Source organism: Tachysurus fulvidraco, chromosome 4 (genome assembly GCF_022655615.1).
Source record: "Tachysurus fulvidraco isolate hzauxx_2018 chromosome 4, HZAU_PFXX_2.0, whole genome shotgun sequence".
Taxonomy (NCBI): Eukaryota; Metazoa; Chordata; class Actinopteri; order Siluriformes; family Bagridae; genus Tachysurus; species Tachysurus fulvidraco.
The window spans coordinates 7028728-7041373 of NC_062521.1; the positions used below are offsets into that span (position 1 = coordinate 7028728).

The 12646-nt window shown below is 42.7% G+C and overlaps 1 protein-coding gene across 7 annotated transcripts in view; it reads right to left on the reverse strand.

The window, feature by feature from the left end:
- fgfr2 (fibroblast growth factor receptor 2) overlaps positions 1–12646 on the reverse strand; it is a 37017-nt gene that overhangs the window by 7160 nt on the left and 17211 nt on the right. For 4 of the 7 annotated variants that reach the window (XM_027165774.2, XM_027165780.2, XM_027165781.2 and 1 more), the window contains 9 exons: positions 9260–9450; positions 7974–8118; positions 7190–7392; positions 6335–6474; positions 4468–4589; positions 2350–2460; positions 2073–2263; positions 1827–1949; positions 362–432 (listed from right to left, as the gene is read on the reverse strand). In XM_027165774.2, the coding sequence (XP_027021575.1) occupies positions 362–432; positions 1827–1949; positions 2073–2263; positions 2350–2460; positions 4468–4589; positions 6335–6474; positions 7190–7392; positions 7974–8118; positions 9260–9450 (1297 nt within the window). Of the gene's footprint in view, positions 1–361; positions 433–1826; positions 1950–2072; positions 2264–2349; positions 2461–4467; positions 4590–6334; positions 6475–7189; positions 7393–7973; positions 8119–8723; positions 8863–9259; positions 9451–12646 lie in introns of all 7 variants that reach the window. The other 3 variants (XM_027165777.2, XM_027165776.2, XM_027165775.2) reach the window with 3 other exon arrangements.

The window sequence follows — 12646 nt, forward strand, 5'->3', positions numbered from 1 at the left end:
AGGGCCTCGCTGAGGTGAGAGCTCGGCCTGTCTGAGGAGCTTTGAAGCCGGCCAGATTAGTAACACAGCATTGGCCTCAAGTCGAGCGTAAAATCTTTTCTGGGTTGTTTTTTTTTTTTTTTTTGCCACAGCACTGGCCCTGAACACTTTCCTTTCCTTCTCCTTTCGACAACAGAAAACACTCCACCACTCTTCCTTTCGCTTTCAGAAACAAAGTAAATTTCTCGTAGCTTAAAGCAAGGTTTCTGCTACAGTTCAGTTCTCTCGGTCCATGTGCATTCTCGCACACTCATCCCATACAGTTGTTTTATTAGCACAGCATTAAACACTATTTATTTCAGTTGAATCATGGTCTACTTACACATCGCTCTGGTGTGTGTACACGCGGTCGAAAAGCGCCTCGGGAGCCATCCACTTCACCGGCAAGCGACCCTGCGAACACACCCGGAAGACAAAGCTTTTATGGTCAAGGGGTCAAAACGAGTGACACGAGGCATTCCCGCCTTCAATATCCCCTAGGGTTTTTTTTTTTCTTTTAAACCTTCTATACACTTTCTACAGCTCTGACCTCTCACTACTCCAGTGTTCTCATTAAGCAAGAATTTCATTACACCCCACGCAAGAATGTCTCCTTGAAAGGTTCCTCAGATGCGTAGAAAGGGATTCACGGCTTCACACATCACATCCACCTGGCTTTATTCAGTAGCTGGAGCTGAATATTCGTGTGCTCATTTTAAAGTTCAGTCTCGCCAAAGGCTCGTTTTGATTTTTTTTTGTTTTGCTGGGTGCCAGCCAGCTAGACAGCATGGAACCAGACTAATAAAAACCCCATCTATCAGTCATTACTGTTTCTTAGTCATGATGGCAATAGATTACACACAGATTAAAACAAAATCTAGTATGTTTAGCTTTAGAATCGGGAGCTGCAGGAAAAGGTTTGTTTGCGATGCCTGGTTATAATTTTTAACACTAATAAATAAAGATTTCATGAAAAGTTCAGATTAGATCGTTCATGTTCATCCTGGGCCACGTTAGTGCTAGACACGTTCATGTAAAACATTTATTTATATGTTTGACTTCAAGACAGAAAGAGAGGGAGAAAGGAAGGGAGTGAGAGAGGAATAGAGCAGCCATACATGGAAAAAATGTAGATAGATAGATAGATAGATAGATAGATAGATAGATAGATAGATAGATAGATAGATAGATAGATAGATAGATAGATAGATAGATAGATAGATAGATAGATAGATAGATAGATAGATAGAGCAGCCATACATGAAATAATGTAGAGAGAGAGACAGAAATAGAGAGAGAGAGAGAGAGAGAGAGAGAGAGAGAGAGAGAGAGAGAGAGAGAGAGAGAGAGAGAGAGAGAGAGAGAGAGAGAGAGAGAGAAAATAATGGTGGGAAATGGCAGAAAAGACAGACTAATGTGTTTAGGTTATGGCTAATGCACAAATCCCCTCCCCTCGTCGCTCTCATAGCTGCTTAGACAACAAGTCTTCGGAAAAGAGGGTGAGAGAACAGAAGCGAGAGAACGAGAGAGCGAGAGCGACTACGGATAAGTAAAGAACACTTTAGTCACTTCACGTGCTTGCAGCCTGGGAATCTGTGAATCCTGCCAAGTCAGAGGAAGAGAAAAGGGGGGGGGGGGGGGGACATAAAATAGAAAGAAAGACAAGTAGAAAGAGGGGAGCGCTCAACAAAGGAGGGATCTGAGCATAAATTTGCATGTTATTGCTGAAGAAAAGATTTGGGTTGAATTTCCGTAAGTAAATAAATAAATAAATAAAACAGAATTCTGGAAGAAGACGAACGGCTTACATTAGTGGTCTTTTTATAGTAATCGATGTTGTGGACGTCTCTGGCCAAGCCGAAGTCTGCGATCTTCATCACGTTGCTCTCGGTGACCAACACGTTTCTGGCGGCTAGATCTCTGTGTATACACTGACATGAAGAGATACAAGGAGGAGAAAAACGTTGATGATAAAGCAATTGATCATGGAAACCTTTATAATACAACTTTTTTGGACAAACGTGGCTGTGTGTATTTATTTTACAGCCACCTACCTTCTGAGAGGCTAAATACTCCATGCCGCGGGCAACTTGATAAGTGCAGGAGACCAGATCTTTAAAGGTAAGCGGCTCTTCGGAAACACGAACGATGTCGTACGAGTACTCCATCCCCGGTGGTCTCCTGGCCCTCAGGTACTCCCTCAGGTTCCCTTTAGATGCGTACTCTACTATCACGTATAGCGGACCTGTTAGGCAAATGGTTAAGAGTGAGTGTTCAGTGTTTTCGAGCCAGCGTGCTGCTAGGTGTCTGTCTCCACGTCCTCAGTCTTACCGTCTTGTGTACAAGCCCCCAGCAAGTTGATGATGTTTTTGTGCCGGCCAATCATCTTCATCATCTCCATCTCTGACACCAGGTCTGAGAGGTCCTTCTCTGTCGCGTCGTCTGGAAGAAGGACAAGGGGGAGATGTCAATTGTACAGTGAGAGAGAGAGAGAGAGAGAGAGAGAGAGAGAGAGAGAGAGAGAGAGAGAGAGAGAGAGAGAGAGAGAGAGAGAGATACAGACAGAGAATGAGTAAAGACTGACAGAGACAGAATGACAAAGACAGAGAGAGAGAAATAGTAAAAACAGAGTGAGTGAGACAGATAGAGAGACAGACAGAGAATGAGAAAGACAGACAGAGAGATAGAAAATGGGAAAGACAGAGTGAGAGACAGACAAACAGGCAGACAGACAAAAAGAAAGACAGAGTGAGAAAGATAGTCCAACAAAGAGAGAGAGCAAGAGAGAGAAAGAAAGAGGGAGAGAGAGAGGGGAAGAGAGAGACAGCATTTAACTAGCCCTTTTTTTTATTTTACATACGGTTCCTATGTAACAAAGTTTTAAAAAGCAATTTAGAACGGTCGTAATTACCCAGAATCCCCGGCTATTCGCTACAGCACTATAGAGTTACACCGAGCGACCATCCTTTCAGTACCTCCGAATTAAAATGGCTCCCTGCAATTTAGCGCAATTACCTTCAGGACAGTGGCCTTTTCATGATGGTGTCTCTGATCGGTGGTGCACCTCACACATGGCAGGAATTCCTCTGCTCTGTTTCTCTCTTCTGCCTTGTTTTGATTTGTTTTTCCTGAACTTGTGGTCAACTTAAACATTCGAGTATATAGTGGATCAGACTCTTTTAAATAGAGTGTCGTAAGAGATCGTTATCTAAAGTCTGCTGGTTTAAGGAGGATTCTTTGTTGTAGTCATGTTTCTCTTCACGAGGTCATCGGGTCACCCCTGCAACCCCACCCCACCCACCCCCACCCCCCCAAACACACACACACACACACACACACACACACACACACACACACACACACACACACACACACACAAACCACCGCTAGGTTTAAGATGTCTTGTTAAACCTGCGGCCCCTTCCTAGCTTTTGTGTGCGTGTAGGTGAAGAGACAAGCTGCTACAGCTGGCTGAGAGAGAGAAGCCTGCTGACCTGAGAATCATTCAGCACCAGCAAATAACCTTTAAGCGGCCTCTTTTCTCCACTCAGCCCACCACCAACCACTTCTACTCCTCTCCCCTCGCTCTCACTCTCACTAATACCTGCCTTTCTGAACATACACTCTTTACTCTTTTCTTCAAATCAACTGTTTATTACGGAATATAATGGGAGTGCATAATAACTTTTCTTTTATTTCTGTATACATTTAATGTACCACCTATACCATATAGAGTCATGTGGAGCCTGTAGTCGATCCTAGGGGATTCAGGGCACAGGGCACACTGGACAAGGTGCCAACCCATCAAAAGTTACAATCACACACACAGTCACTTATTCATTCAACCTGGACAACTTAGAGATGCCAAACAGTTAAGGAGTCAAGTCTTTGGACTGAGGGAAGGAACAGTAAACCTCTGAAGAATGGAAGAACACGTAAAACAAGAACAAGAAGGAGGCAGGATTCGAACCCCCAACCCTGAAGGTGTGAGGCACTAACTGAGATCAAGGTCTAGAATGAGAAAAAACTACATTTTTTCCCACAGTTTCTCCACAATTGAGTTGTTTGCCACTTCCCACCCACCAGCCAGACGAAGATGGAGAACACCATCAAATAAGAGCTATGAACTCGAGACTGAGGCTCATGAAGCCATCCAGAGCAACACAATCTAAGGAAAGCACTATCTACATTGTTCCACACCCACAAGCTCACAAACTCCTACAACTGGCTAGTCTCACTGTGATTGACAGGGGAGACGGTAACATCATCCCTCCCACCCAGACAACACGGGCAACTGTGCTCCCTGTGGCATCTTCACAATACTTGAATTTCAGAAGCCCCGCCCCTAAAACTGAATTGCCCGAAAGAACCTTGAACCATCCCTTGGACTTTCCTACAAAACACACTTTCCGATGTTGGTATTAACTTATGCTCATGGTCTACACTTACCTTTCAACATCTTGACTGCTACGGTAACGGCTTCTTTGGGTTTGTCCTTATCGATGCCCAGTGCCTCTGCCATCACCACCTGTCCGAAACAGCCTTCTCCTAGTGGCTTGCCCAGCGTTAGCCTGCATAAAAGTGCAGGAAAAAGAGTCACGGTTAAGTTGCTTGAGCAGATTATAGCTTCAACTAAGTAACTGCATTTAATGTGTATAGTTTATCAAAGTAAATCAAAGGGCACTTATTTGTTCCTCAGGCCTATTGAAATCAAATTGAAAAGGTTAATCTGGAACCGGCAGCAACGGCGACGATAGCAAAGATAACAGTTTCTGTGTGTGTGTGTGTGTGTGTGTGTGTGTGTGTGTGTGTGTGTGTGTGTGTGTGTGTGTGTGTGTGTGTGTGTGTGTGTGTGTGTGTGTGTGTGTGTGCAGTACTATCAAACTGTAGTAGTGTTTACCCAATTCAGAGATGTTAAGTGGGTGCCCTTTGTCATTGGTGGCAAAGCACATATTCGACATTAGCCTCAGGGAACACAGAGAGTGAGACTGAGAAATATCAAGTTACAGCTCTGCAGGGTTGAGCGTCAACACGCCTGCGGTGATCTGGATGATCTCTTAGAGCACACTGTTATATACGATCTCAGAACTTATCTTGTTATCTTTTTTTTTTTTTTTTTGAGATTTGCACATCCCCCAAGACTAACAAGTCCACTTCATTTCAATCTCACTGCCGTCATCATGACTTTACGACCTCACACCCCTCCACCTCCTCCACCCTCATGCCCTGAGCCTTGAGCCCTTTGGGTTCAGAATTGATTGACGGGTTGCTTGCTCCGCCTCCACCCCCTTGTGTAAACACTGTGTAACACAATCGCCCTTCTGTGCCTCTCAAAGGCCGCCTGTGTCTGGCCCGAGTCTGCCGCAGATAATCAATGTTATGTTTTCCAGATAATCAATGTTATGTTTTTTTTTCCCCGCCATGCTAAATGTTAACATTTCACACTGGCATGACGAGCCAGAGAGACACAAAAAGACTTTGTATAACATTATTGACTTATTTTCAAATTGTATGATAACTCACGATCGAAATAAACACAAAGAAGAAGACATTTAAACTCTGTGCTGGTCTCAAGGAATAAAGAAGAAAAAAAGAAAGACAAAATCTGTCTTTAAGACAGGCTTAGTGTTGAAACTTACAGAAAGGGGTTTCCCCTTCACTTAACTTGGAGAACACAAAGGAAAGAAAGTGTTCCTCATAGCTCTACACAGTCAACGTGCATGCCTGCTGTCTACTGAAAGCTAAACACCTTATTAATCATGCTGTGTAGTGACAAACTCCTTTTTGTTTTTTTTTAACTTGCCTGTTTTTCCCTCCATCACCTCGCTAAATAAAGACTTGGCTGCAAAACCAAGTAAGTTACACTCTTGCTTTCTTCTCCATTCACTGCCATCTGAGCTTCCAGCTGCTTTTTCATGTCATACAGCTATTAATCGAACTGCACAGATCGAGACTGGCATCAGCTACACATTTCTCTATGGCTAATCAAAGCTAATCAACAGGATAGACAAAGCATGGCTTGATAGAGTAACGGGGGAAAAACGGAGGTCAGTGAAAGAATAACGAGGTGATAAGAGACGAGGACTCGAATGATATCCTGAATGATTAATTGTTCTTTACAGCACCATTACTCAACCTAAATCATTAAGTGTAATGAGTGCTAGACGGCGAAACGGAGTAGCTCGGTAATGACCTAACTTGTTCGATTTGCCTCGATCTGACTCAGTCATTTACCTTAGCGACCTCGCTTGTTTTTCACATGCCGTAACTCTGCATATACAGTACATATACCAGCTCAAGGCTTAACTTGACTCACTTGTCTCTGGAAAATTCCCAGCGAGGATCCTCAGGGAGCTCGTACTCGGGGATGATGTGCTCGTGCTCTGAGCTTCTGCGTGTTGTGATTCTCACTAGCGGTGTGCTGGAGTTCATTGAGGAGCTCGAGTCTGATGAAACCTGCAGGGAGAAAAAGTAATGGCTGATCACCTGAGCATTGAGAAAGCAGTATAAGTATGAGAAACCCCTTATAAGTGTACACGTTTGTGGCTTTGAGTGACTCAATCAATCTGTATCCATCCGATTATTATTATTATTATTATTATTATTATTATTATTATTATTATTATTATTATTACTAGTAGTAGCAGTAATAGAGAACCCTACATATGTAAGTATGTACCTGACAGGTTGTTGCTTGACCTAAATAATTAAATCATTAACAACTGATCGCTGCAGCAATGTTCTAAGTCCGTGTTTGAGAAATACTTTACCTTTACTCACCCTGCAAGCTGCACATCTTCACCAAGGGAAGCTGCTGTCATTTCATTTGCAAAGGTCAAATGAAGCTTGATTTATTTACAGAACTCAATCATTTGTACATGAGCACAAAGTTAATTCCGTTTCATAGAACCATTTTCTTTTCTTAATACATATACTTAATATAATACGTATACTGGATCCTACTCTGGGATTAGGAATGCATTTTAATATCCTAATCCCAATTTTCACAATTTTACTTTCAATTTACTCCAAATGACAGACAGCTGTGACACTTAGCATCTGACTCGCAAAAAAAAATAACCTCATAAAAAAAAGTTTTTGCATCAAATATGTTGTATTTGTAAGTGTGTCGGAGTGTAGTAGGGGTTTCTGGAACTCTTTATCTACTTTCTGTTACCTGGCGGCGCAGAGGGATCTGTTTGGTGAGCTTGTGCACGGCAGGCTGGCCTCCGAAATCGGGTTTCTTAATGGAAGTGCGCATTCTGCAGACGATCACAATCACTACCATGCAGGCGATCAGAAACACCCCGATGCAGTAGATGGCGATTTCTACATAGTCTGGTGGATACTCGGGCTCTGCGATGCTCGCATCGGCTGAATAAAGGGGCAGAGATTCGGAGTGGGAACCAAGAGATTTAGTTTACACAGAGAGACACAACCAGGACGTGGGTCTCATATCATATTTTTATCCATCACTACACACGCATACTATACATACATCACAAGCCTGCATATTGCAACATGACAAACACATTTGACACACAATAGACAATTAAGATGAATGAATTGGCTCTAATAATTCACTTTCTCAGGAATACCGAGAAAGGTATTAGTGTTTTCAGATTCAGATATTGGATTTTCTGAATTAAATGGCAATTATCAGAGCCTGAGAAAAAAACGTAGGTAAAGCATGCACTACTAAAGTTAGTAAAGAGATCAAGACAGATGGAAAGAGAGTGAGGGATGAGAGAGCGAGGGGGAGTCACTATGGCTGGATATTACTCTTCATAGTAATCGTTTTCCTAATCGTACTAGTAGAATCAAAGCTTAAATATTGACCTCATTTAGGTCCAAGTGTCTCCCGCTCTTCTCTAACCATTTTGTTTACATACAACGCAACAAATTGAGGAGAGACAAACAACAAAAGGGAGAAGCTGTTGTCGAGTAGTGTATACCTGCAAGAACCGTCAACCAAGCAGAATGATAGGAGATCCCAATAGAGTTACCCGCCAAGCACGTATATTCACCAGCGTCGTCGAAAGTAACGTTGGGCAGGAAGAGGACCTCAATCTCTTTATCCGTGGTGTTTACACCCGCCGTCTGAGAGAGGGAGAAGAATAAGGCAGGAAGGAGTGGAAGAGGAAACCGAGGGAAGAGAAGAAAGGGTATGATCGAAGGAAAGAAGGCAAGAATGGAGAGAGAGAATGAAACAAATATGAAACCCCAAAATACCAAGAGAAGAGCAGAACTGGGAAATTTTGCTGCAAAAAAGTCATCTACTCATTGATTGTTGTCGTAGATGAACCTCGAGTTAGAGAGGGATATACTCAAAAGGAAGAAAAGGTGAACCACAAAAGGTTGGCTCAACAGTTCTTCAGAAAACATGCAGCCAACACGGAGAACCATGGAGAACAAGCTACCAAGAAAGAAAAAGACAGCAGGAGAAAACCTAAGTGCTGTGATGGAAAAAGGAAGGATGGTAGAAACGAAAACAGAAATTTAAGAAGTAGGATGGAGAGAATCTTGTTTCCATGGACTCTTGTAGGACAGTTAGGATCATCCTGCCCCAAAATAACATAAAACACACTGAAATGCTCCAGAAAAGGTCCCAGGATCACCACGCACCACCAAAAACACAACAACCCATAACACCAGAAGGGGAGGTCGGCAAGGAGGGTAAAGTTCGCCAGGGTTGTACTTTTTACCTGGTAGCACAGTGAGCCAACCTGACTGGTTGACCCGCCCAATGTAATTGGAGACGTGGCACATGTATTCACCCGCATCTGCCAGCGAAACATTGCGGAGGATGAGCACCTCCACGTCCGTGCTGTTTATGCCCGAGCTCTAGTATGGACCACGACAAGCCAAAGTGGCAATAACACGGGGCAAAAAACACATAGAGCAGCCTGTTAAAACCTTTTGGTCGTTTGGTTTAATATTATGTGTGGATATGGGGAAAGAAGGAGGATGTTCCCACCACCAGAACATTTTTAAGCTATCTGCTTATAAAATCAAAATAATAGAAAAAAAACTTTTTTTTTCCTTCAGAAAAAATACACTGAATATTGTTGACACCATAGTGACCAGGCCATACTTTTAGCAAAAAGTCTTATGAAAATAGGTGATTTTTTTTAATTGAGTTGATGATGAACACTGGGTAAAAAATTTGGTAATACATTTGATTGACCGCCAGGCGTTCGTTGCAATGCACTGTGCACCGAATGCGAGCAACAGGACGTACCTTGAGGACACGAACGTAAGGGTCTCCGTTTGGAGCATATCGGCTGCCGTTCTTCATGATATGATGGAGCCACTGGATGTGTGGCTGGGCATCGCTGTACACCTTACACACAAAGCGAGCGTCCTCTCCAATGTGTGCAGTGACGTTGGCTGGCAGACCCGCCTGGAGAATAGGCCGGTGTGGGGAACGTTCTGACGGAAAGAAAAAAAACGGTGATCATTTTTCACCGATCATTCGCTTTAATAATATATAACTTTAGCCACTACAATAATTCTACCTGTTTATTTCTACCTGCCTACGGCGCAGCTGTATAATACACCCATTGCAAAAAGGTGTGAATAAATGATGTATGCCTGAGAGCAGTTCCTGGCAATAGTCTTGCTCTGCTATCAGCACACTGTTAAGATTCTTTTGCACAAAACAAAAAAACTTTATCTTGAGCGATAACAAAACAAAAACCAGCACCCAGACAGGAAAGGAAAAAGGTCTTAGCTGTACAGTGTGAGTGTGTGTGTGTGTGTGTGTGTGTGTGTGTGTGTGTGTGTGTGTGTGTGTGTGTGTGTGTGTGTGTGTGTGTGTGTGTGTGTGTGTGTGTGTGTCTTGTTGTGTGGCATCCACATGGCAGTTGAAAGTTGAAGAAAATCTCTAAGGTGGAGCTCAACTGCATTCTCTCTTTACTCAATCGAGACTCTTTGCCACACTGCTCATAAAGCACTTAACATATTCAGCAGCCTGTAATTGAGTGCGCTTTTTTCTACCCTGGTTTCAAACCCAAACTACAACCTTTTCGAAAGTAACTCCTCTTCCTGATTCGTCTTCCTGCATTTTCATTCAACCCTTCTTAAACAGGATAAACGCTCGCCCAGAGAGCATTAAAACGCCGGTTGCGCCAGTGCTCGAGGGTTACTGATGGTGTGTGTTTGGGGGATGATACTTGGATTGCACAGAGTATTGTGAAGAACCAGTGGAGACAGAAGAAAAGCCAACAAAAGAGTGTAAAAAGAGAGGGAAAGAAGGAGAGCAAAGAGGGGGATGGGGTCAGAGAAGGAAAAGGCTAAAGGGCTCTCAGCAGATGGGGAGTGAAAAGAAAGATGAGGTTAAACAGAGAATGAGAGAGAAGGGGGGGGGGGGTTGTGGGGGGCCCGGCACACTTTTTTATCGTTCATCTGTTGGTGTTTCAGACTCTGCCTGCCCTTTTTCATTTGACAAGAAGCAAATCCGACCTGCACAACTGGCTGGAACGCAACCAAGGTGCATTTTTTATCCTGGTTATTTTTATAGTCCCTAGTAGACTTGAAAGAAATACCAACATTCTCACAAATCCTTCTCTCTCTGGTTTCACAATTACTGACACACAGTCTCTCTCACACACTAATTACATCTTGAGAAGTCTTGTAGAAAAAAGAGAATCTTTAGCTTGTGCCAGTACACAGTGGAATTTCATGCTCCACCCTAGGCACTGAAAATGGAAATGGTGAGTATAAATTAGCTGTGCGAAAAAATACAGAAACGCTACCATTTTGTCTAGCACCTACACAACCATGACCACAGCAGTAAAAACTGCTATCCCAATAATCTCTGGGGTCTCAGAACAATAGACTAGGTATAAAATCAGTTAAGGAAACAAACTTTGTGCAAGTCCTCTTTAACACTGTGTTCGTTTGCACACTGTGACCTTAATACCAATCAAAGAAATTAAATAATAAAAATTTTACCAAGTACCCCCTCACCCACAGATCACCATCTATTAATTAAGTCATTATTCATGCATGCACAGGCTGGCCCAGTGTGTCCAAGCGAGACCGCTGAACTCTGCTTAACCCGTTAAGTTGGCCCAGAGTGCCTGGGCAGGGACCAGAGATTGTGAGGGACGAGGCGAATTAAATAAAAAGACGTAAAGCACAGTTTTGCTCATTGTGTACTAGTCGCTGATAGATGATAAAGAGTCTTATATAAGATGGACATATTTAACCTAAACTAAAATTAAACTCATTACAATTATTGAGAGGCCAATTTACCCCACCTTTTTACCCCATTTTGCCCATTTTTGCACCAATTCCGTCTCATTAGCTAAATCACACGCTGATTTAAGGTGGGGTCAAATGCTTCCTCCAACACAAATGAAGCCAGCTACTCAGTAGAAAGTCCTATCTTCCCTCTTCCGCATACCTGAGCTGACTTGGCGACAATTTAATGACTTATTTCAGTTAGCAAACAAGCCACATGTGGATTAACCATGAGCGTGGATTAACCATGTTATTGTATTGGGCTAGCGCTTTGGCCTCTTTCCTATCTACAAGGATGGCCAATTTTGCTTTCTTGGTCTAGGATGGCTTTTGCATTGTCAATAATGGACCTTGTGACCACCTGAAGATATGGTAAGAGCTCTTCCAATCTGAAATCCTAAATTTCAATAGTTAACTCCTGCTTGAACAGCCTTTATCACATTGAACCAAATAATGATGTTTTGAGAATAATTCCTGCTGAATCAAGTAAATCTAAAAAAGTTAATAGGTAGTGAGGTCAGACTCTTGAATATTCCCACATGTATAGAGTGGGGATATGAATAGAGTAGGTGGAATTGCTTATTGGGGATTATGCCGTGAGCTTGTGCCCTGGCAGAAGGCCACTATAAACAGATATAATTAGGCTGCTTTGGTTACCTTTGAGAAGCTCCAGTACTTTGGACTCAGTCTGGCTTTGATGTTTCAGCCAGTTCAGGTTCTTACATCACTAGCTACGACTCACGTTCCACCAAATACTCTCTCTCTGTCTCTCTCTGTCTCTCTCTGTCTCTACTTCTTTTCGTATTGATGCAGAGTAAAATGGCCAGGGAGTTCAACTTTGTCAGAATCTAACCATCTCCTACTACACTTATAAACGGATGTAAATTCAAACAAGCGCTTTAAAAAATTTAAGTGAACACCGAGGAATTAACAGTGGGCCATTTTCCAACCCCTGTCTCTTTCTGTCTCTTCCACAGCCTCCCCAGTTTTTCTTTCATGCTATATGTTAGGAGGACAAGCTGGAGATTAGTCAAAAAAACAACTTTAGAGCTGGCCAGTAAAACAGCAGCGTTGCAATTTAAAAGATTGCTTTTATTTCTCCAAGTGCAGGGCCGTGAATAGGAGCGGTTTATTTGTCTCGGTTTTCGACTGCCAGTGTATGGTACTGGTATGGATACTGCTCTATAAAAACACTCTGGTGGTCTTGGACAACTACCGGCTAGACCTCAAACATGCTCTAAATTCTTCAGTGAGCTTGTTTAGGCCTTCGGTATTGTCTGGGTCAAAATGACCCTTTTCAATCTTTTTGACAAAATGTGGAAGAATGCTTGAAATACATATATTTTATCATTAAACATGTATTGTCATTTATATTGCAGAT